The 23,218-nt window shown below is 48.0% G+C and overlaps 2 protein-coding genes across 2 annotated transcripts in view; one reads left to right on the top strand and one right to left on the bottom strand.

The window, feature by feature from the left end:
- Positions 1–23,218, top strand: part of TEX11 (testis expressed 11) — a gene marked incomplete at both ends in the record, with an annotated part of 517,390 nt that overhangs the window by 24,749 nt on the left and 469,423 nt on the right. Inside the window, one exon of the mRNA XM_080652805.1 lies at positions 12,699–12,820. Within this exon, the coding sequence (XP_080508931.1) occupies positions 12,699–12,820 (122 nt within the window). The remainder of the gene's footprint in view (positions 1–12,698; positions 12,821–23,218) is intronic.
- Positions 16,053–21,958, bottom strand: LOC308239939 (myotubularin-related protein 5-like; the record flags this gene model as incomplete). The annotated part of the gene is given in 11 exon segments (XM_080652804.1): positions 16,053–16,470; positions 16,472–17,102; positions 17,105–17,485; positions 17,488–17,977; positions 17,979–19,532; positions 19,536–20,203; positions 20,206–20,636; positions 20,638–21,170; positions 21,174–21,479; positions 21,484–21,568; positions 21,570–21,958. Coding segments are annotated over 11 exon segments (5,637 nt in total). The 3' UTR covers positions 16,053–16,301.

Here is a 23,218-nt window from a genome sequence, read left to right as displayed (position 1 = left end):
CAACAAACACTCCTTGTGCGACCCTCAGCTGTTCTTTCTTTCTGCTCCGGGACAAGGCTCGGAACACGTCTGTCTATTCCGCCGCCATTATTCCCTCATCTACCGGAAGTCTGGATTCTTGTTGTCTGTTGGTCTGAAGCTGTGGTTGCAGTTCTCTGTCCCCAGTGGCTGCAGGGTCCTGGTTTGCGTCTGAGACGCTACTAGGTGGTGTTGAGGCCAGGATCCTAGTCTCAAGCAGCTCTGTTTCTCAAGATGGTGTGGTCTCTGTCGAGAACTATGTCTTGTTTATATTATATCTTGCTGCTTAGGAAAATGCCTTGTTATAACTAGTATTTATTGAATGAATGTATGAATGAATGAATGAATGAATGAATTCTTGTCTATTTCATTCATATTGCCCACATGGATAGCAACACTGTCACCAGGGATGACTCTATATTTCTCATGGTGATTTGGAAATGCACATAGCTCAGATAAAGCTTTCCTATATTATTCCATCACCATCAAAACAATTCAAAGGATGTCTAATTGTTTATGACATTTTGCTTAGTAGTCTAAATAGTGCATTCTATTAGGAATGGAGAGGCTAAAGATAGCTTGTGTGGAAAATCAGTCATCTTTCTTTTGATGTTATTAAACTTTTGACCTCTTTTGCAAGGAGGTTCTATTTTATATGTATTGTGTATCGTTTACACTAGTATAGAGGTAAGAAACCACATAGACAGTTGAATCAACTTAGATTTCTTTCTTCTTTCAGATACCTCTTTGCTAAGATTTCTTTCTTCTTTCAGATACCTCTTTGTTAAAATGTACTCAGACTAGCTAATGCACGTCAGCCTTCCAACTGTATTGTTATAGTCTACCTACTGCATTCCCAACCCTTCCACATATTGTTTCTGGTCTTATTTAAATGTAAATATACTAGGAAAGTCTTGGGTAAGTCTTCCAGTGCCTAGTACACTGTTAACACTTAGTAAACATTAAGTTACTAAGAAATTAATTAAGTAAAGTTTATATAGATAGAAATAGCCGTTGGCAGCCGTGGTATTAAAACAAACTCTATCTTAGCTGAATAGAAGATTCTTAGTCAAGAACAGCAGGACTCAGCTACAAAGGGGTAACAGCATGAATTGAGAATAAAGAGTAATATGTACGTATAGATACTTTATAAAATAGATAATTAAGGATAGGATTGGATGAATTGGCAAATTGAGTTTGGTTATGGGCCTTACATTTACAGGAGTGTGAAAGATACAGAATATGTAGATTCATTGCAACTTTTACACGAAGTGCATTTAGTTGAGAGGACTGAATTGTGTTCTTTTGAGCTATTCCTTTTACTGATATAGTTTTTTCAGTGTCAGTATAATTCTTTCTGATAGTCTCTAAAGGTTAGTGCCCTGAACATGACTGGATGTGTTTCCTCACCAGAATCAAGCTGAAAATTCTTTGGATAGCATGATATTGTTAGTCCTTCCATTTTCATCTCCCTCTGCCAATTTCCCTCCAAAAGTTTACATAGATTTATCTCGTGATGAGTCCTGGCATAAGTTTGCTCTAGTGTCTGAGCCAGTTCTGTCCAGGGCAAGAAAGAATAGCAGTATTGTGGGGTATGGACGAGGTTGGTTTGGAATGAAGTCATACTGGCCATCAGATTTGAGATTTAATATGCTAGGGGCATACTGTAGGCACCTGTTGAGCTTTGGAGCTGTATCATTTCTGCTTGTCATGATTTTCATGCAGTTAGACTGCCCTGCATCATTTCCAAGTTGCCCTCCAGGCCCAAGATGTTGCTCAGAACTACAATATACTGCTGTGAATAGTTCTCTAGGAACTATAGTGCATGCAGTTCCATATGACTTCTGCATGATCACTTGCTGCTTGGATTTTCTTATACCATACCCAGCTGGTCAGTTGGAATCTCCTGAATGTCATATAAGATAAATGATTATTTCTCTGGTCATCGATAGAAAGTATGATTTACAACGTGATTTTAGTCTATGACTAAACCTGTTTGCCATGCCCTTTTGCACTTTTGGATATTTTGGCTGCCCTCATTCAAACCAGCCTCTGCTGGAATAGTTTTTCTTAGCTCACAATTAGAATTATAGTGTAGCACTCTGAATGGTGGTGGCTCATTTCTTCTCTTCTTGCTGTTTTACAGTTGTCTCAGAGTCCTGGCATGTCACTTATTCCAGGCTCTTCCTGGAATAGAATAGGATTTCAAATTAGAAAGCCCGAGTTCAAGTCCTAGTTGCTACTTTCTTTGTGTCACCTTTGAGAAGTTACTGCACTTTGTTAAATCTCATCAGATCCCACATCTTATAAAATAAAAATATCTCCCTTACAGAATAGATTGATAATTAAATGAGGATGCATATGAAAAGCTTTGAGAGTATAAAGCACTATGCAAATGTTAATTTTATTGTCATTTTTGGTTCTTTTCTCGCTGAGGAAGTTGCACATAATCATTGTGACTGGGAGTAAACTCATGAATTGACCCTTGTAGGTTTTTGAACTGCTTTGGCTTTTGAATGGTTGAGTTGATGGAAGTCACAGGGAGAGACTTGGCAGGACTATATTGATAGGTATTTTTCCATGTTGTAGCAGAAGCTCCCTTCTTCAAGGACAGGGAAAATGTTTATTTTCTATTATACTGTGCCGACAATGCTGTCTACCTAAGCAGAATTAATTGGTATTGATTAACACAGCTGTCTCAATAGTGGGACTCCCCACTCCTAGTGTTAACTAGGATGAATCTCATTGAAATTATATTGACTGAAATAATGTTGTAAATCATAGTTTATTTTAGTAATCAGGAAGATATTTAATAATTTCTTTCAAAATGTACAATCTTGCTTGATATAACCCCATGTTGTTTTCAGATCTCAGGAATAGGCTATACACTGAGTGTCCAGATTATTATGATCTCTGAACACATAATAATCTGGCCACTTCAGTATGTGTGTGTGTGTGTGTGTGTGTGTGTGTGTGTGTATATATATATATATATATATATATATATATATATATATATATATATTTTTTTTAGAGGCCCAGTGCATGGGTGGGGTCCGGCCAGCCAGACCAGGGGGAGGGGGACATGGGCGGTTGGACGGCCTGCCTGCTGGTCGAACTCCTGGTCGAGGGGAAAATTTGCATATTAGCCTTTTATTATATAGGATATACACTGAGTGGCCAGATTATTATGCATTCAGAGATCATAATAATCTGGCCACTCAGTGTATTTATAGGAGTTTCTAACTGAGCTTCTGCCAGAAGCAAGTCTTCTTCGTAATGTAACTCAACCATTCAGCTACTGAGGTTTGCTGACTGCATTTTACCCTAAAGATCTGCAGTGCTGTCATTGCTTCAGCTAGTATCAATCAAATTGCTCAAGTGAATAACATTGAAAATATGTTTTGAAAGGACCAGAATTATTTTGACAAAGAATGAGTTCTATTAAACACTAAGAGAACATGCACAAATTAAAATTAATGTCTTCACAGTCTCATATACTATGTGACTAGAAGTTATAATTGGTATTCTACTAAAATATTTTTGGAATTCTTTAAAAGCAAGTGAAAAAATTTATATGTAATTTTTTCTTTTCAAAAATATTTCAGGACATCTGTTTTTAAACAATATTTGGGTTTTTAAAAGCATCATTTTTAAAGCTTTGCTAATTTTTAAAATTGAGGTATAATTGATATGCAACATTAGATTAGTTTTAGGTGCACACCATTATCTATACTAATAAAAGGGTAATATGCTAATTAGATTGGACATCTTTTGGACAAAGCCACGGTGGCAGGGGTCGAGGCAGATGTGGTTAGGGGTGATCAGGCCAACAGGGGAGAGCAGTTAGGGGGCAATCAGGCCAGCAGGGGAGAACAGTTAGGGGGCAGGTAGGCAGGCGAGCGGTTAGGAGCCAGCAGTCCCAGATTGCAAAAGGGATGTCTGACAGTTGGACATCCCCCGAGGGGTCCTGGATTGGAGAGGGTGCAGGCTGGGCCTCTAGTCCTATATAATAAAAACCTGATATGCTAAGTGTCTGGTTGTCTGGTTGTCGGTTCAACCAATCGAAGCGTAATATGCTAATGATATGCTAAGGCCATTCAACCGCTTGCTATGACGTGCACTGACCACCAGGAGGCAGACAGTCAACCGGTTGACCAGTCGCTATTATGTGCACTGACCACCAGGAGGCAGACACTCCGACTGGTAGGTTAGCTTGCTGCTGGGGTCCGGCCTATTGGGACTGAGCGAGATGGGCTGGACATGCCCTGGAGCCCTCCCATGGTCCCTCCCCAGCTGGCCAACCTCCTGCGTCCCTACCCGGCCCCGATCATGCACTGGTGGGGTCCCTTGGCCTGGCCTGCGCCCTCTCGCAATCCGGGACCCCTTGGGGGATGTCGGAGAGCTGGTTTCAGCCCGATACTGCAGGCCAGGCCAACGGACCCCACTGGTGCACGAATTCGTGCACTGGGCCTCTATTGATTTTATATTTGTACTAGGGGCCCGATGCACGAAATTCTTGCAAGCGGAGGCTGGGCTTCCCTCCAACTGCCGGCAGGCACTTGGGACCCGGGCTTCCCTTGCAGCCCCGGCTTCACCCGGAAGGTTGTCTGGTCTAATTAGCATATTATGCTTTTATTATTATAGATATATTGTGAATGATCACCACAGTCAGTCATCACCATAGTAGTTAACACCCATTACCATACATAGTTACAAAAGTTTGTTTTCTTGTGATGAGAACTTTTAAGGTTTGCTCTCTTAGCAACTTTAACATATGCAGTAGAGTATAATTATTTTTTTAAAATATGTTTTTATTTATTTTAGAGGGAGGAGAAGGGAGAGGGAGAGAAAGATAGAAATATCAATGAGAGAGAAACATCAACATCCATTGGTTGCCTCCTGCATGCCCCCCACTGGAGATTGAGCCTGCAACCCTGGGAATTGCACCAGTGACTTCTTTGTGTATGGGTTGATGCTCAACCACTGAGCAAGACTGTCCAGGCTTCAGTAGAGTATTATTAACTAAAGTTGCCATTTTGTACATTACATCCCCATGAGTTATTTATTTTATACCTGGAAATTTGTATTCTTTGACTCCATTCACCCGTTTTGTCTACCACCTAACCCTGACCCCTGGTTAAAATCAGTCTGTTCTCTGTATCTATGTTTTGTTTGCTTGTTTTAAGATTTCACATATAAGTGAGATCATATGGTATTTGTCTTTCTCTGGCTCATTTCAGTTAGCATAATGCCTTTAAGGTCCATTATGTTGTCACAAGTGGCAAGATTTCATTCTTTTTTTTATGGCTGAATAATATTCTATTGCATATATTTAGCACATTTCCTTTTTAAAGATTTTTTTAAAATAAATCTTTATTCAGATTATTACAATTATTTCTCCTTTTTCCCCCCATAGCTCCCCTCCACCCATTTCCCACCCCACCTTCTGCCCTTACCTCCCCCCCACTGTCCTCATCCATAGGTGTATGATTTTTGTCCATTCTCTTCATGAACCCCCCATACCCCTTTCCCCCTGAGAGTTATCAGTCCACTCCCTTTCTATGCCCCTGATTCTATTATATTCACCAGATTATTCTGTTCCTCAGGTTTTTAATTCACTTGATTTTTAGGTTCGCTTGTTGATAGATATGTATTTGTTGTTCATAATTTTTCTCTTTACTTTTTTCTTCTTCCTCTTCTTTAAGAATACCTTTCAGCATTTCATATAATACTGGTTTGGTGGTGATGAACTCCTTCAGCTTTTTCTTATCTGTGAAGCTCTTTATCTGCCCTTCAATTCTGAATGATAGCTTTGCTGGGTAGAGTAATCTTGGTTGTAGGTTCTTGCTATTCATCACATTGAAAATTTCTTGCTACTCCCGTCTGGCCTGCATAGTTTCTGTTGAGAAGTCAGCTGACAGTCGTATGGGTGCTCCCTTGTAGGTAATTAACTGTTATTCTCTTGCTGCTTTCAATATTGTCTCTTTGTCTTTTGCTCTTGGCATTTTAATTATGATGTGTCTTGGTGTGGTCCTCTTTGGATTCCTTTTGTTTGGGGTTCTGTGGGCTTCCTGGACTTGTAAGTTTATTTCTTTAACCAGGTGGGGGAAGTTTTCGGTCATTATTTCTTCAAATAGGTTTTCAGTATCTTGCTCTCTCTCTTCTTCTGGCACCCCCATAATTCTGATGTTGGTACGCTTGAAGTTGTCCCAGAGTCTTCTTACATTATCTTCAACTTTTTCGATTTTTTTTTTTTTTTGCTTTTTGCTTTTTCGGTTGAGTGTTTTTTGCTTCTTTGTATTTCAATTCTTTGACTTGATTCTTGGGTTCCTCTATTCTGTTTCTGGGTCTCTGTATAATATTTTTTATTTCAGTCAGTGTATGTTTAATTTCTAGTTGGTCCTTTTTCATATCTTCGAGGGTCTCGTTATATTTATCGGCCTTTTCTAGGATATTCTTAAAAAGTCTTATAACCGTGGTTTTGAATTCTATATCCAGTCGTTTGTTTTCCTCCATTTCTTTCGTTTGTGATCTGATTCTTTGACCCCGCATTTTCACTGATTCCCTGAGTTGGTAAGGTAGATATTTGTGCTAGGTTTCCAATATGGCCCAGTGGGTCTGCTTCCCCAGTTAACCTGAGGTTGACACTCTTGGTGCACCCCTTTGTGGACTGTGTGTACAGCCTTGTTGTAATTAAGTCTTTATTGTTGTTGGTATCACTGGGAAGAATTCACCTCCGGGCCAGTTGGCTGTAAGGATCAGCTGTGTCTATGCTGGGAGAAGTTCGGTGCTGGAGACAGCCTTATAGGATTAGACTTGCCAAATTGCAATAGCCTCTGTGCTCAGCTTGGATGGGGTGGAGTCTCAGTTTTGGCTTCCTGTCAGCCTTGCCCTTGCACGCATGTGCGCTTTCAGTCCTCCGCCTTCCCCAGCTCGAGTCTCCGCCTGAGAGTCCAGACTCCCCCCACAAGAGCGTGGGTCCCCAGGGGCTCGCCTGGAACTGGGGTTCACTGCAGTCAGAACTGGGGCTCAGTGCCGTCAGGAGCCTCTGACTCCCTTTCACTAGGGAAAGCCTGTGGCAACCACCGCAGCCTTTGTGCGCACTGGCATGCGCACGCGCGCTTTCAGTCCTCCGCCTTCCCTGGCTCCCGAGTCTCCGCCCGAGTGTCCAGACTCCCCCACAAGAGCGTGGGTCCCCAGGGGCTCGCCTGGAACTGGGGTTCACTGCAGTCAGAACTGGGGCTCAGTGCAGTCAGAATCCTCTGACTCCCTTCCACTAGGGAAAGCCTGTGGCAACTTCCGCAGCCTTTGTGCGCACTGGCGCGCGCGCGCGGGCACTTTCAGTCCTCCGCCTTCCCCGGCTCCCGAGTCTCTGCCCGAGAGTCCAGACTCCCCCCACAAGAGCGTGGGTCCCCAGGGGCTCGCCTGGAACTGGGGTTCACTGCAGTCAGAACTGGGGCTCAGTGCAGTCAGAATCCTCTGACTCCCTTCCACTAGGGAAAGCCTGTGGCAACTTTCGCAGCCTTTGTGCGCACTGGCGCGCAGCGCGCGGGCACTTTCAGTCCTCCGCCTTCCCCGGCTCCCGAGTCTCCGCCCGAGAGTCCAGACTCCCCCCGTAAGTGCGTGGGTCCCCAGGGGTTCGCCCAGAACTGGGGTTCAGTGCCGTCAGAACTGGGGTTCAGTGCGGTCGGAAGCTTCCTTCCCCCTTCCGCCAGAGAAAGTCAGCCAGGCTCTCAGCCGCCCTTCCTCTCTGCGCGCACAAAGACCCTTTGCCGTACCTCCAATTCTCTGTGAGCTTTCCTCTTTCCTTCTAGTTGTAGAATTTTCACTCAGCCAGCTTTCCTGTGGTTCTGGATGGTGTCCGTTCTGTCTTTTAGTTGTAGTTTTAAAATTGTTGTGCGAGGCAGCAGTTTAGGTGTTTACCTATGCTGCCATCTTGGTTTCTCCAAAGATTTTTTTTTTAAATTTATTTTAGAGGGAAAGGGAGAGGGAGATAGAAACATTGACATCAACATCGATTGGCTGCCTCCTGCGCACCCCCTGCTGGAGATAAAGCTTGAAATCGCAGGATGTGCCCTGACCAGGATTCAACTGGGACCTCTTGGCACATGGGTCGATGCTCAACCAAGGCCAGGTCACATTTCTTTCTTTTTTCTTTTTTTGTTAATCCTCATCCGAGGATATTTTTCCATTGATTTTTATTTTTATTTTTTTAAATTTAATAAATCTTTTTGTTCAGATTATTACAATTGTTTCTCCGTTTTCCCCCCATAGCTCCCCTCCACCCAGTTCCCACCCCACCCATTGCCCTTACCTCCCCTCACACTGTCCTCATCCATAGGTGTACGATTTTTGTCCAGTCTCTTCCTGCACCCCCCATACCCCTTTCCCCCCGAGAATTATCAGTCCACTCCCTTTCTATGCCCCTGATTCTATTATATTCACCAGTTTATTCTGTTCCTCAGATTTTTTATTCACTTGATTTTTAGATTCACTTGTTGATAGATATGTATTTGTTGTTCATAATTTTTCTCTTTACTTTTTTCTTCTTCCTCTTCTTAAAGAATACCTTTCAGCATTTCATATAATACTGGTTTGGTGGTGATGAACTCCTTTAGCTTTTTCTTATCTGTGAAGCTCTTTATCTGACCTACCATTCTGAATAATAGCTTTGCTGGGTAGAGTAGTCTTTGTCGTAGGTTCTTGCTATTCATAACTTTGAATATTTCTTGCCACTCCCGTCTGGCCTGCATAGTTTCTGTTGAGAAATCAGCTGACAATCGTATGGGTGCTCCCTTGTAGGTAATTAACTGTTTTTCTCTTGCTGCTTTTAATATTCTCTCTTTGTCTTTTGCTCTTGGCATTTTTTAAAAAAAATATATTTTATTGATATTTCACAGAGAGGAAGGGAGAGGGATAGAGAGCCAGAAACATCGATGAGAGAGAAACATCGATCAGCTGCCTCCTGCACACCTCCCACTGAGGATGTGCCCGCAACCAAGGTACATGCCCTTGACCGGAATCGAACCCGGGACCTTTCAGTCCGCAGGCCGACGCTCTATCCACTGAGCCAAACCGGTTTCGGCTGCTCTTGGCATTTTAATTATGATGTGTCTTGGTGTGGTCCTCTTTGGATTCCTTTTGTTTGGGGTTCTGTGTGCTTCCTGGACTTGTAAGTCTATTTCTTTCACCAGGTGGGGGAAGTTTTCGGTCATTATTCCTTCAAATAGGTTTTCAGTATCTTGCTCTCTCTCTTCTTCTGGCACCCCTATAATTCTGATGTTGGTATGCTTGAAGTTGTCCCAGAGGCTTCTTACACTATCTTCAACTTTTTGGATTCTTTTTTCTTTTTTTTGCTTTTCCGGTTGAGTGTTTTTTGCTTCTTTGTATTTCAAATCTTTGACTTGATTCTTGCGTTCCTCTAGTCTGCTGTTGGGTCTCTGTATAATATTTTTTATTTCAGTCAGTGTATGTTTAATTTCTAGTTGGTCCTTTTTCATATCTTTGAGAGTCTCATTATATTTATCAGCCTTTTCTAGGATATTCTGAAAAAGCCTTATAACCGTGGTTTTGAATTCTATATCCAGTCGTTTGTTTTCCTCCATTTCTTTTGTTTGTGATCTCTTTCTTCGTCTCCCCATTTTTCATTGCTTCCCTGAGTTGGTAGAGTAGCTTTGTGTGCTAGGTTTCCTATATGGCCCAGTGGGTCGGCCTCCCCAGTTAACCTGAGGTGGACACTCTTGGTGCACCCCTTTGTGGACTGTGTGTACAGTCCTGTTGTAGTTAAGTCTTGATTGTTGTTGGTATCACTGGGATGAATTGACCTGCAGGCCAGTTGGCTGTGAGGATCAGCTGTGTCTACACTGGGAGATTTTTGGTGCTGGAGACAGCCTTATAGGATTAGCCTTGCCAGATTTCAAAAGCCTCTGTGCTCAGCTTGGAATGGGTGGAGTCTCAGGGCGGGGCAGACAGCCTTGGCTTCCCGTCAGCCCTGCCCTTGCGCGCACCTTTCCAGACCTCTGCCTTCCGCGGTTCCCGAGTTTCCGCCTTACAGTCCAGCTTTCCCCCGCAAGAGCATGGATTCCCAGGGGCTTGCCCGGAACTGCGGTTCAGTGCCGTCGGAACTGGGGTTCGGTGCAGTCAGGAGCTTCCAACTCCCTTCTGCTAGGGATAGCCTGTGGTAACCTCCGCAGTCAGTCTTTGTGCACACTCGCGCCTCCAGACCCCTGCCGCCACGGCTCCCCTGAGTCTCCGAGTCTCCGTGTGTCTGTGCCTTTCTCTCTACCTGACAGTCCAAACTCCCCCTGTATGAGCCTAGGTACACAGGGTTTCGCCCGGAACTGAGGTTCATTGCAGTTGGAACTGGGGTTCAATGCAGTCGGGGCCTTCTTTCCCGCTCCCGCCAGAGAAAGCCAGCCAGGCACTCTGCCGCCCTTCCTCTCTGCGCGCGCGTGTCTCCGTACCTCAGCTCTTTGCCGCTCCTTCTCCGTGAGATTTCCTCTTTCCTTCTAGTTGTAGAATTTCCACTCAGCCAGCTTTCCTGTGGTTCTGGATGGTGTCCGTTCTATCTTTTAGTTGTAGTTTTGAAATTGTTGTGCGGGGCAGCAGTTTAGGTGCTTACCTATGCCGGCATCTTGGTTTCTCCTCCATTAATTTTTAGAGAGAGTGGAAGGGAGAGACAGAGACACAGAGAGAGAAACATCAATGTGAGAGAGACACATCGATTGGTTGCCTCCCGCACGCACCCCAATGAGGGCCAGGATTGATCCTGTAACCGAGGTACATGCCCTTGACTAGAATAGAACCCAGGACTCTTAAGTCTGCAGGCCGACGCTCTATCCACTGAGTCAAGTCAGCTAGCACCACCTTTCTTTTTTTAACCAAATTAAATTTATTGCAGTGACATTGGTTAGTACATGATATAAGTTTCAAGTATATAATTTTGTAATATATCATGTGTATATTGTAGGTTTATAGCTGTGAGTACATGAAACACAGTTTATTCTGTATTATTATTTATTTATTATTGTATTATTTGCTATATGAACAACTATAAAACTACTTTTTGCCTCACCTTGTGTTTTTAATATGTTTTTACTGATTTTTTTTAGAGAGAGAGAGAAACATTGATGATAAACATCAATTGGCTGCCTCCTGCATGCCCCCTACTGGGGATCTAGCCCACAATCCAGGCATATGACCTGACTGGGAATTGTACCAGCGACCTCTTGGTGCATGGGATGGTGCGCAATCCACTGAACTACACCAGCTGGGCCCCACCTTATAGTTTAAGCAAGGGCTGTAATATATATGCCTTTCAGCCTAATATTTACCTAATCTTAGAAGAATCAATATACTTAATATGTCTCATGAATTTACAGGAGTAAAGAAGCTAGAGATTATTCTCTTTGTATATATCTTATCACCCTTTGTGTATAAAATATGTTTTATGTTTTTCCTAATACCACTGCTCATGCATTGGGTACTAAAGATTCCATGAGCTGTAAAAAAAGATTTGACTATATTTGAACATAATTTGCTTTGTGAAGTCTTTATATGAATCTAGTTTTTGATGTTTAACTGAAAAATTTTCATTCAGCAGGTTTATTGTTAATTGTAGTAGGTTAAATAGCAGCTTAAATATTTTTTAGAAGGTACTCTTATAGTATTTTTATGAATATTAACAACATTTTGCTAGTTGATGCTCAGAAATATTTAAAAAAATTACAGATATCTAGATATAAAGACCTCTGTTACATGAGTTTGGAAAAACCTCAATTTTGGTAATATAAAAGGCATCAATTATGATTCTATGTCAAGCTTGGGTTTATGGAATTCCATGTCCTAGTAAGATTTAGCTTGATGGAGTCTGGAACTTAGACTGTGTAAAAAATGATGACATCATTTGTACAGATTCAGTAACTGGCTAATGTTGTCACTAATTAGGCATGTCATTTTTATTTATTTATCTTTATTATTGAAAGTATTACAGATATCCATCTTTTATCCTGTTGATCCCCTCCTCCTCACTTCTGTCTCCTCTCTAGGCCTTCACCTCACTATTGTCTGTATCCATGGGTTATGCATGTATGCAAATATGTTCTTTGGTTGATATCTTCCATCCCTTCCCTTCCCTCTGAGAATCGTCAGATTATTGCATGCTTCCATGCCTCTGGGTCTGTTTTGTTTGTTAGAGCATGTCATTTTTTTTTTCTCATAAAGTAAGGTCAAGACTTCAGAGACAGGATAAGTTAGCTATGTCTGTCTAATGCTTGAAAATATTAATAAGTATTTCAATTTTACAGGGCACATATCTAAGTCTTCCTTCAGAATGTCTACATTTTATAGTTTTGAAGACATTATTAATTTCTATTTTGTAGTTTTAAAATGACCTATAATAACATTACTATTTGTGAAGCATTTTACTTTTGAGAATGAGAGTAATGATAGTTAGAAACAAATGATTCCCGGGGAATATAAATTTCATTTGAAAATTGTACTCCACTTTTAGCTTAAAATAACTTTTTCTCTAGTTTGGTTTTACTCTAAAGGTCATTCAAAGTTTTTTCATGTTATATTCATTTGACAAACTATCTAGGGACTGATTTCAAAATGATTTGCTACTTTTACCCAATGGTGATAGTTCATAACACTTTTGTCATCCATTGTTATTTCAGAAATTATTCAAAACCTGATTGTAAAAGATAGTTCACCTGCCATACATGAGGCAATTGATAGACTGTTCATGGACATAGCAAATATCAACAGGGGATCTATGGCTGAAATACAGGATGCTCAGGTTGGTATAAAAATAATTTTGATAAATTTAAAAAAATCTTTACTGTTAAGAGTATTACAGATGTCCCCTTCTGTACCCCCATTGCCCCCCTCCACCCAGTTCCCAACCCTCCCCAGGCCTTCACTGCCCTACTGTTTGTGTCCATTGGTAAGATCTTTGGTTAATCTCTTCCCATCCCCCCTCCCCTTTTCCCTCTGAGATTCATCAGTCTATTCCATGCTTCCATGCTTTTGATTCGATTTTATTCGCCATTTTATTTTGTTCAGTAGATTTCTTGTTCATTTATTTTTATTTTTAGATTCAATTGTTGATAGAAATGTATTTGTTGCCATTTTATTGTTCATATTTTTATCTCTTCTTAAAAAATACCTTCAACATTTCATGTAATACTGGTTTGGTGGTGATAAACTCCTTTAGCTTTTTCTTGTTTGTGAAGCTCTTTATCTGACCTTCAATTCTAAATGATAGCTTTGCAGGGTAGAGTAGTCTTGGTTGTAGGTCCTTGCTATTCATCACTTTGAATATTTCTTGCCATTCCTTTCTGGCCTGCAAAGTTTCTGTTGAGAAATTAGCTGACAGTCATATTGGCGCTCCCTTGTAGGTAACTAACTGCTTTTCTCTTGCTGCTTTTAAGATTCTCTCTTTGTCTTTAGCCCTTGGCATTTTAATTATGACATGTCATGGTGTGGGCCTCTTTGGGTTCCTCTTGTTTGGGAATCTCCATGCATCCTGGACTTTAAATCAATTTCTTTCACCAGGTAGAGGAAGTTTTCTGTCATTATTTCTTCAAATAGGATTTCAATTTCTTGATCTCTCTCATCTCCTTCTGGCACCCCTATAATGCATAACTTGAAGTTGTGTCAGAGGCTCCCTATACTGTCTTCAGATTTTTTTATTCTTTTTTCTTTTTGCTCTTCTAATTGTGTTTTTTTGTTTGTTTGTTTGTTTTTTGCTTCCTCATATTCCAAACCATTGATTTGATTCTCGGACTCCTCTACCCTACTGTTGAATCCTTGTAAATTAGTCTTTATTTCAGTTAGTGTATGCTTAATTTCTGACTGGTCCTTTTTCATGTTTTTGACTTTCTCACTAAGATCCTTGAAAGTCTCATGAAGATCCTTGAGTAACCTTATAACCATGGGTTTGAATTCTGTATCCGAAAGTTTGTTTGCTTCCATTTCTTTCATTTGTGACATGTTTCTTTTTCTCCCCATTTTGGCTGCTTCCTTGTGTTTGTTTCTCTGTATTAGGTATAGCTGCTATGTTTCTTGGAATTGGTAGAGTGGCCTTTTGTAGTAGGTGTCCCATAGGGCCCAGTGGCTTAGCCTCCCCAGTTACCTGAGCTGGGCACTCTATTTACATCCCTGTGTGGGCTGTGTACACAGTCTTATAGTTGAGCCTTGATTGCTGTTGGCATCACAGGGAGGAATTGACCTTCAGGCCAGTTGGCTGTGAGGACCAGCTGTAGCTATAGTGGGAGAACTGCTGTGTAGGAAACACCCATGTGGAGCAGGATGTGCTTCAGTGGGCTTTGGTCCTCACTGTATCTGCCTCTTGAGTGTGTCGCTTGTGGATGTCTAGAGTTGTAATTTGCTATGGTCTGAAGCTGTCCACCAGGTGCACTGGCTCTAGGGCCTCCAGAGTGGTGCAAAGTCAGCCACTGCCTGGGGCCACCCTGCAGGAGCTATTTGTATTGGGCTTGGAGGTGCCCAGGCAAGGCCCAGCTGTGAAGCAAGGCAGGCTGGTGCTAGAGCTGCGTATTGGGCCTTTTATTGATAGGTCTGGGGCATGCTGCCCTAGCTGAAGCTTGTTTGAGAGATTTTAGCTAACTCTGAAGCCTGAGCAAGGACAGGCCATTCATATGCAAAAGCTACTGCAAACAGGTTGGGTGGGCCTGCAAATTGGATGGGCAGGGTCTCAGGGAATCACCAGGGAGTAGCAAACAGATATGGTTGCCAGTCAGACCTGCAACCAGGGAGGTCCCAGCACAGGAACTATGACCTCTGCAAGGACCTCCATCTTAGAGATAGCTTCCCCCAAGTTCCTGCCCTGATGCCAGACAATCCAGTTCCTCCTCGTATGTGTCTGGGTGCCCCAGAGCCTTGCCCTGGTGCTAGAGCTCAGAAGAAGTGGGGCCTTGTAAGTTCAGTTTGTGTGCTGCCCCTTTGAAAGGAACACCTGGGTCTCCAGCAGCCTCCGTGTCACTAAGTCCCAATCCCCACTGGTTTTTACAGCTTGTAGTTATGGGGACTTCTCTTCCCAGCTCAAACCTTGGCTGGGAGTCTGGTGTGGGCCTGAGTCCCCTTGCTTCTCACAGTGGCCTCTGCAGAGATAGTCTCTCTCCTGGTTAAAAAAAAATGGCACACATTGGTGCAGTTCCTGCCCGGTCCATGTCTCCACCCTTCCTACCACTCTCAATGTGCTGTCTTTTTTACTTCTCTAGTTGTGGGACTTCCATTCAGCCAGCTTTCAGGCAGTTCTAAATGATGGTTGTTCTGTATTTTAGTTGTAATTTTGATGTGGTTGTGGGAGGCAGTGAGTACAGGCATTTAACTATGCCGCCACCTTGCTTCCTGTTTGATACGTTTTTATGGTGATTTTATTTAATGCATAAATAAAAATGATTAACCATTGCTAAATACATAGAAATCTGGTGGGAAGAAAATGGCAGCTGAGTAGGCAGACATGTCATGCACCTTGTCCCAGGGCCAGGCTGGAAAAGCAACTAAATTGGAGAACATCCACCCAGAATTAACAAATTAGACACAGCTGAGGAGACAATTCACAACAAGGAAGGGGAGAGGATGCCTGGAGAATGGTAGGAACAGGGATCTGGGCTGGAGAGGGACACACGACCACCAGGCCAACAGTGTGAGGAGGATACTGTATTGCACCAAAGCCGTGTCCCTTGGTGACATGCTTAACACCCAACTGTGAAAAGGAAAAGCCACAGTGCTGCTGGCAGCCATGGAATCTAGAGCTAAGACCACAGCTGCAAAAGGCTGTGTCCTGAAAGGCGGCCTGAAAAGCGGCCCAAGCAGTGTGGTGCTGGGGCGGGGGGAGAGAAATACACAGTTTTGTGGTTGTTTTGCTTTTGTTTTGTCTTTGCTTTTATTTGCTAAACCCAAAACATAGGACTTTTTTTTTTTGTGGCACATAGTTCTCTTTATAGACTCTGGTTGTAGGAACAGGGTGCCTGCGGGCCGCCGGGGCCACCACATGGACAGGGCTGGGCTATTTACAGGCCCACCGAGAGGGCTGTACCATGGCGCCTCCCGCCAATGTTCAGCCAGGACTCCAAAATAACTCAGAGCTGGCCAGGTGGGCGGGGTGGGCAGGGTGGGGTTGGCAGGGGCTGTACACACAAATTCGGGGGCTGGGCCTCAATACTGTCAAGGGTGGGGGCTGTAAACATGGCCGGGGGGCCCTGCCCACCCCTAGTGGTCTGTAACTGGACACAGCACAGCCGGCAGGGCTGGGCTCAGGCGTCTGACAGGCAGCTCTGGATCTGGTCCACCCACTGCTGGGCCGACGGCACGTCCTGGGCACAGAAGTTGTAAACACGATGAGTCGTCTTCACATCGAAGAAGGCCTTCTCATCCACGGTCTTGGGGCCGCCCATGGTGGGAGTGCCAGACACCACGGCCTCTGTCCGCCAGGTCAATGACCCCCTTGCACTCTGTATCCATGCGGTGGTCGTCGTAGCGCAGCTGGTGCTTAGTCTTTTCCAGCACGAACCAGCGGGCCTTCCAGGGCTTCATGAAGGCCCCCTTCTTGTAGAGGGTACCCTCATAGGACCTGTTCTCACTCTCAGCTGTCTGGAACTGGCTGTACAGGGTGCTGGTGCTGCGGCGGGCGGCCTGGCGGGAGCCAGATGTGGTTGAGCCACTGTTCTGGTCACTGTCCAGGCTGAGGCTCAGGCTGGAACCCACAGGCCCCTCCTGCAGGTACACACCCAGCGAATGGCGGTGGTGGGGTACACTGGACACCAGCAGAGAACTGGGGGTGCCACGTCCATCTGGCCAGCCTTCGAGGCGCTGGGCAGCCTTCACCCGATCCCAGTTGTCCTTCCACCGCTCAGGGGGCCGGCCCAGCTCGGTCTCCAGCCGCTGAAGCTCCTCCAGTAGGCGTGAGATGGCATTGGGCTGGGCCCGGGGACGGCTGTCGTAGCAGGGCCACACCACGTGGTGCCTGCTCTGGGGAGCACCCCCATCAGGCCGCTCCTCCTCCGGGGTCACCTGGGCCAGCTCCCAGTCATAGGGGTGGCCTTGGGCCAGTGTTCCTCGGTGTAGAAGTCCCACACCTTCAGGTTGGACGCGTTGCTGTAGGGCTGCAGGACCTCCGTGTCCTCGGGCGCATACATGTAGTTGTAGAACATGGGCGTCTTGCTTAGCTGGTCCACATACTCCCACACAGGCCTGCAGGCCTGCGGGCCCTTGCACTTCCCCTTCTCCTCATACAGCAGCCCTTGCTCAATGTGCTCATAGGCTGAGTCCAGTAGGAAGGTCCGGAAGCAGCGGGACACATGGTGGTAGCCAAGAAACTTGAGGTAGAAGGGACTGAACTCGAACTCCATGGGGAACTGCAGGTGGACCTGGTGCACACAGCCCAGGAACTGCAGGAAGACGGGCGTGAATCCGCTGCTCTGCCCGGCCAGGGTGTGGGCCCCCGATGGCTGAAGCGATGGCCAAAGGACAGCCACTCCTTCTCCATCAGCAGGCAGAAGCCCTCCAGCATGCGGTAGAAGGGGTCCGAGAGCAGCTGCACCAGGGACACCACCTGCGTGGTGATGTCCCAGCCATCCTCCAGGCTCACTAGCACGGAGGAGCCCGAGTCTAGGAGCTCCACCACCAGCACCAACACCTGCAGCAGCTTGTGGATCTGGGTGAGCCACTCCGAATCCTCCAGCGAGCGCAAGAAGGAGGTGGGGCCGGACTCGAAGGCCTGACAGCCCGGGACACACGCCTTCAGCAGCTTCTTGAAGCTGGTCTTCACCTGCCGGGCCTCAAACACCTCGATGGGCACCAGCTCCCACTGCTGCAGGGGGTCTGGCCGCACGCCCTTGAGCTGGGCCTTGTCCCCAATGATGTAGAGGGCTGCACGCTGGGGCTGCAGAAAGCCTGGGTCCGGGGGAGCCCCGTTCGCATTGGGGGGGGGGCAGCATGTCTCTGCCTGCTAGCCGGGAGCCCACATCACCACTGAGCCCACCACTGTGCCCGCTGGCCCGAACACTGCCCCATTTATCTTGGGGTGCGGTCCGTCTGGAGGCCAAGGCCACCATGGGGTTGGACAGCGTGGTGACCCTGGCTCTGGGGCTGGGCACATGGCTGCCCATGTGTGCTGAGGAGAAGCCGCTGAGCGTGTTGTGGCCCGAAGTGTCGATGTAGCAGGGCATGGAGCTGACCACGGCCTGCAGGTACTTCTCCTGCTCCAAGCTGCTGGAGCCCACCTGGGACTGGCCTGGAGAAGGTGTGTTCTGGGCCTTAAAGAGACCGACGACACCCTTGCCATGCAGGCCCCCTGAGCACAGCAGCACAGCCTTGGAGCGCCCACTGCACCAGTAGACCACGGGGAAGCGGTTCTGGCGGTAGCAGTGGGAGACGTGCTGCAGTGCATTGTCCTGGATGCTCTGGGGCACGATCAGCAGCCCCGGGTAGCTGCGGCAGATGGCGAACATGCGGTTGACCGGAGAGATGCGGAAGGGCTCGGACTTGGCGCGGCTCAGGCTGCTGCTCAGCGTGCCCAGGCCCAGGCGCTGGTAGTCCCTGCAGCAGGCCCGCTCCACCAGGCTGCTCATGGTCATGTGGTCAGAGGGCTTCAGGGCTGAGGTCGGGGTCAGTGTGCTGGGCTCCAGCTCCTCTGACACTGAGATCTCGTCTTCCTGGTCCTCGGGGGGCTGGCCCCTGTGCTCATAGCTGGGGGGGTTGTACTTCTTCCGAGTGACGTGCTGCTGCCCCATGGTCTTCTTGGCGTTCTTCATGAGGTTCTGGGACAGGGTCCTGAGAGAGGAACCCTTGTCCTTGGTGGTGTGGGGTGGCCAGCCGGGCATGTACCCGGAGCCCAGGGTGAAGGCAAAGGTGCTCCTGATGTCCAGCGGGTACCGCAGCTTGTGAAGCTGCTTGCGGAAGAGCTCGGCTTTCTCAGACCCCACCTCCTCGTTGAAAGCCATCTTCAGCAGCTGGAACGTGCAAGAGCGCAGATGCAGCCCATCCTGTGGGATCTGGTCCACGGGGGTCAAGACGCTGATGCGCTTTTCCTTGGTCAGCGCGGCCACCGGGAAGGAGCGGACCACCACCTGCTCCTCCACAAGGGGGTCGATGGGCATCCCCGTGAAGATGACCCGGTAGGTGGTGAAGAAGACGGCGCCCTCGGCCGGGAGCACTGCGGGGCCACCCCCACTGCCCCCAGAGCCTTCCTCACACCCGTCGGGGAGCAGGTAGACACGCAGGCCGTCCAGCACACACTCCTTACTGGGCAGCAGGTGAGGCCGTAGCAGCTTTGGCTTCTGGATGGGGGGCAGCCTCTTCCTCTCGCGGTGCACGGCCTCCAGGGTCTCGATGTGCATCTGGACAATGTCTGGCACCATGACATGCAGCCCCTTGAGGTGGTCGCTGGTGACCCCACTCTCTGTGCAGACCTTGTCCACGAAGCAATAGATGAAGCGGACAACAGCCCCAGCTACGTTGCAGGTCTCTGCATCCTCAAAGCCACTCTATGTGTTGTAGCTCTCGGCCACGCTGCCCGCCATGCTGCTGGTGACAAGGCTGTTGCTGGAGCTCTCCAGGTCACCCAGCCCCGCACACTCATGCAGCAGGCGGCTTTTGCTGGAGTCAAGGGGCAGCAGCAGGTAGCTCATACGGTTGGCGTAGTAGATGGCCTGGCTGTACACCGTGCTCTCCTCCTTCTGCACCAGCTCCTGCTGTTTCTTGTGGCTCAGCATGGGCCACAGACGCCGCTGCTCAGATGCCACATCCAGGGCCGAGGGTTCCTCCTCTGCAGGTTCCTCCCAGCCCTGGGAGGGGTCTCGGTCCTCGGCAGGATCCAAGTAGAGGGCCTGGATGTGGGTCTGCACATCCCTGTAGAACATGGCCTCCCAGAACTGGGGCGTGCTCCATACCACGTGCTCCTGCACGCAGCTGTACGCAAACTGCGTCACCCCCGGGCTCAGCTTCCGGCAGGAGGCAGTGACCAGGGGCAGCAGAGCGGCAGCGATGCCGTGCTTGTCCATGGAGGTGCAGTCCTGCAGGCAACAGTTCATCATGTGAATGACAAAGTCGAACTGCTGATGGTCCAGGATGGCGCAGTTCTGCTGCACATGCAGGTGCAGCTCCTGGGCCAGGCAGCGGCAGGCCACACGCCCCTTCAGGGCCCTCAGCACGGCCAGAGCAGCTTCTTGGCCTCGAGCATCTTCCCCTCGAACACATATGAGATGCAGTTTCGAACCACCTCCAGGCGGCGAGCGCTGTTGCCATGGAACCCGCTGCTCCGCTCCGAGATGGCGGTCATAGGGGGCCCCGAGGGCACGATGATCCTCCTCTTGGCCTTCACAGCGGGGGGTGCTCCCTGCATCTTGGCCGTGGCCTGGTCCACGATCCACTGTACCATGCCCTCGTCCAGCCGGGGGAAGGGCCGGGGTGCCCACCGCAGGTGGCTGGCCTCCCCTGGCCTCTGCACCTTGTGCATAGCCACTGTGGGGTATGGGTTCTCGTTTTTGTAGAGCTGCTCCGCCAGCTCCTTGACACGAAGCAGGACCCGCTGGGGGTGGCTCTCATCCGCCTGCATCCATGCCACCTCATGGGCCACCAGCTCATCAAACAGTAGGACGGTAGGGGACCCCACGCTCAGACACAAAGCCTGCGAAGGCCATGCCCTCCAGCACCTTCATCAGGAAGTCGTCCTCCACCAGCCCATGCTGGCCCAGGAAGGCTGCCTTGTGGAAGCAGATGACAGGCTCCGGGTGGATGCAGACCATGTGCAGGCACCAACGGTAGCCCTGCAGGAGCTGAGCAAAGAGCTGCAGAAAAACAGCCCGCAGCTCCTTGTCCTGCATCTTTAGGGAGGAAGAGGATGTTGTGGGGGTTGGGAAGGCGAGATCCGCCAACTCCAGCTCCGGGTCCAGGACCATGCTCAGCACACTGTGGGTCTGGCTCTGCAGTGGCTTCGGCAACAGTGGAATGTGTACACACTCGGGGACAGTCACCGTCCCTCCATCCAGGTCAGCCACAATCACATCCAGCAGCTCCTGGGTCTCTGCCTGGAAGGCTGCGTTGACGCCGATGATGAAGGGCGTGGGCATGCTGAGGACCTCCAGGAGTTGCGCTGGCAGGATGGGCACATAGGTGAAGCTGTATCAGAGTGGGAACAGCGGGGCCAGGAGTCCCCGGCAGGCGTCTGAGAGGCATTGGTAGCTCCGAGACGGAAAGAGCACCTTGTGCTCAGTGAGGGCAGCACAGAACAAAGACAGCATGTTGGTGATGCCTAGCTGGCAGAAGAGCAGGGCCACACTGCAGCGGCTGATGGGCAGGGAGTCAGTGAGTGGGTTCTGGATGACCTGCCGGTCACCCGCCCCCAAAGAGATGGTTCTCTGTGAGCCCCCAGCCAGTGGGATGATGCAGGTGAGCAGGTTCCCGACCACGGTCTCCAGGCCCACGTTCAGGGTTCAGGCCCTCCACGTGGATGGTGTAGATCAGACCCAGGCTGTTCCTGAACACCTCCATGTGGTCCAACTGAGACACCAACACCAGAGTCTGGAGCGAACAGCTGGCCAGGCGGGCTGGACGGGCCAGGTGACAGTCGCCCTGAGCCTCCCTCGTCGGCTTCCTCTTCCCTCCCAGCAGTGTCCTTCAAGCTCACGGCTTCCTGCGTGGGCTCTGCTGGCTCCCAGAAGGTCAAGCAGGCACAGTAGTGCCACTCAGAGTTGATGTCAGTGAGGACAGCAACAAAAAAGGTTGGTGGGTTCCTCTCAGGACACCGCTGCCAGCCGCTGGGCTGGCAAAACAGCTCAATGCCCTGAGGGAAGGTGTTATCCTCACAGTCCTTCTCCGGGAAGCACTGCAGGATCTGGCCCTGGCCTTCTCCACTCCCGCGCAGGTGCAGCCCGAACGCCACCAGCATGAAGTAGTCCACAAGCCGCGCCATGGTGAGGGGCTGGTGGGTTTCGCCTCTCGGGGACGCGAGGGCGGCATGCCCCCGCCCTTGCCTGCGCTCTCCGGACGCCTGGGGCCCGCTCCCCGGCGGCCAGGGCTCCCGCCGCCATCTTCCCAGCCAGCCTGCCCGCCTGGACGCGCCCTGCGCCTGCCCCAAAACATAGGACTTTTCAATTGCAAACACTCACCTGAGGCTGCGGTGCAGGTAGAGACATAGATTTTTGGAGCCCGAGAGGCTCTGGAGGAAAGCAGGGCAAAGAGACATGACCAGGAATCCTGCATTGGGACATTTGTAACCTTCCAAACCCAAGTGGCCATTTCTTTCCTGAAGAGCTAGCCCCTCCCAGTAACCTCAAGTCAGGTACTACAGCCTACCACACCCTGCCTGCACTTTGAGCAATACAAAGGAAACAAAGACTCTGAATAGCCCCAAAGAGCCCTCAGTGACTGGGTTGAAAGAGGGGCCGGTCCACCCCACTATTCCAGACTGATAAAAACTGCATGTTGTCAGCCAACCCCAATGGTGTCCATAGAAGGATCTCTGACCAACCAAGGCCAGAGTAATATTTTGGGCCACTTGCAGAGGAGTAGCTCTGGATTAGAGAAAAAACATTTATCTGATTCCCGGAAAGTGAAACAACACCCCCCCCACACACACCTAAAGCCCTGTTAAAAACAGACACTTTAGTGATTAAGATTGATAGCTGGCAGACAGGCAAAGCGGGCAGATGGGTCCTGCTTGCTTGCAGCCAAGGCCTGTGGAGACAGACATAAGCACAGTAGTGGTGGATTGCTTGGAGCTGCAACATGGTGGGAAACGCCAAAGACATTGCCTGACAGTGGTCAGCACCTAACTACTTAACAGGAATCCTAGAATTGGTAGACAGAACAGAAGAGTGGGGTTCTAAACCAGCTCCCATGAGGCATTAAAACTCAGCTGAAGTGAATGACATGTCACTTTTTTATTGTTATTTTATTTTATCTTATTTTTTTCTTTTTTTTACCTTTGTCTTCCATGCTTCTCCCTTTTTCATCCTGTTCTTCTGTCCCCACCTTAGTTTTTCTCTTTCCTTTCTTTTTACCTCTTGTTAAAAATTGATCTTCTTTATCTCCTTTATTGATGTGTTACTATTATTGTAGTCTCTGTTGGCTTATTCATATATCTAATTTCCTCTTCCCTGCTCTTATACAATTTCCCCTTCTCTTTTCTCTTCGCTGGTCAATTCTTTTCCCTCTCCTCTCTTGCTCTTTT

The sequence above is a fragment of the Plecotus auritus genome, assembly GCF_963455305.1.
Source record: "Plecotus auritus genome assembly, chromosome: X".
NCBI classification, from domain to species: Eukaryota; Metazoa; Chordata; class Mammalia; order Chiroptera; family Vespertilionidae; genus Plecotus; species Plecotus auritus.
The sequence above is the reverse complement of the archived record's forward strand: the minus strand, read 5'-3'. Positions and strand labels throughout refer to the sequence as shown.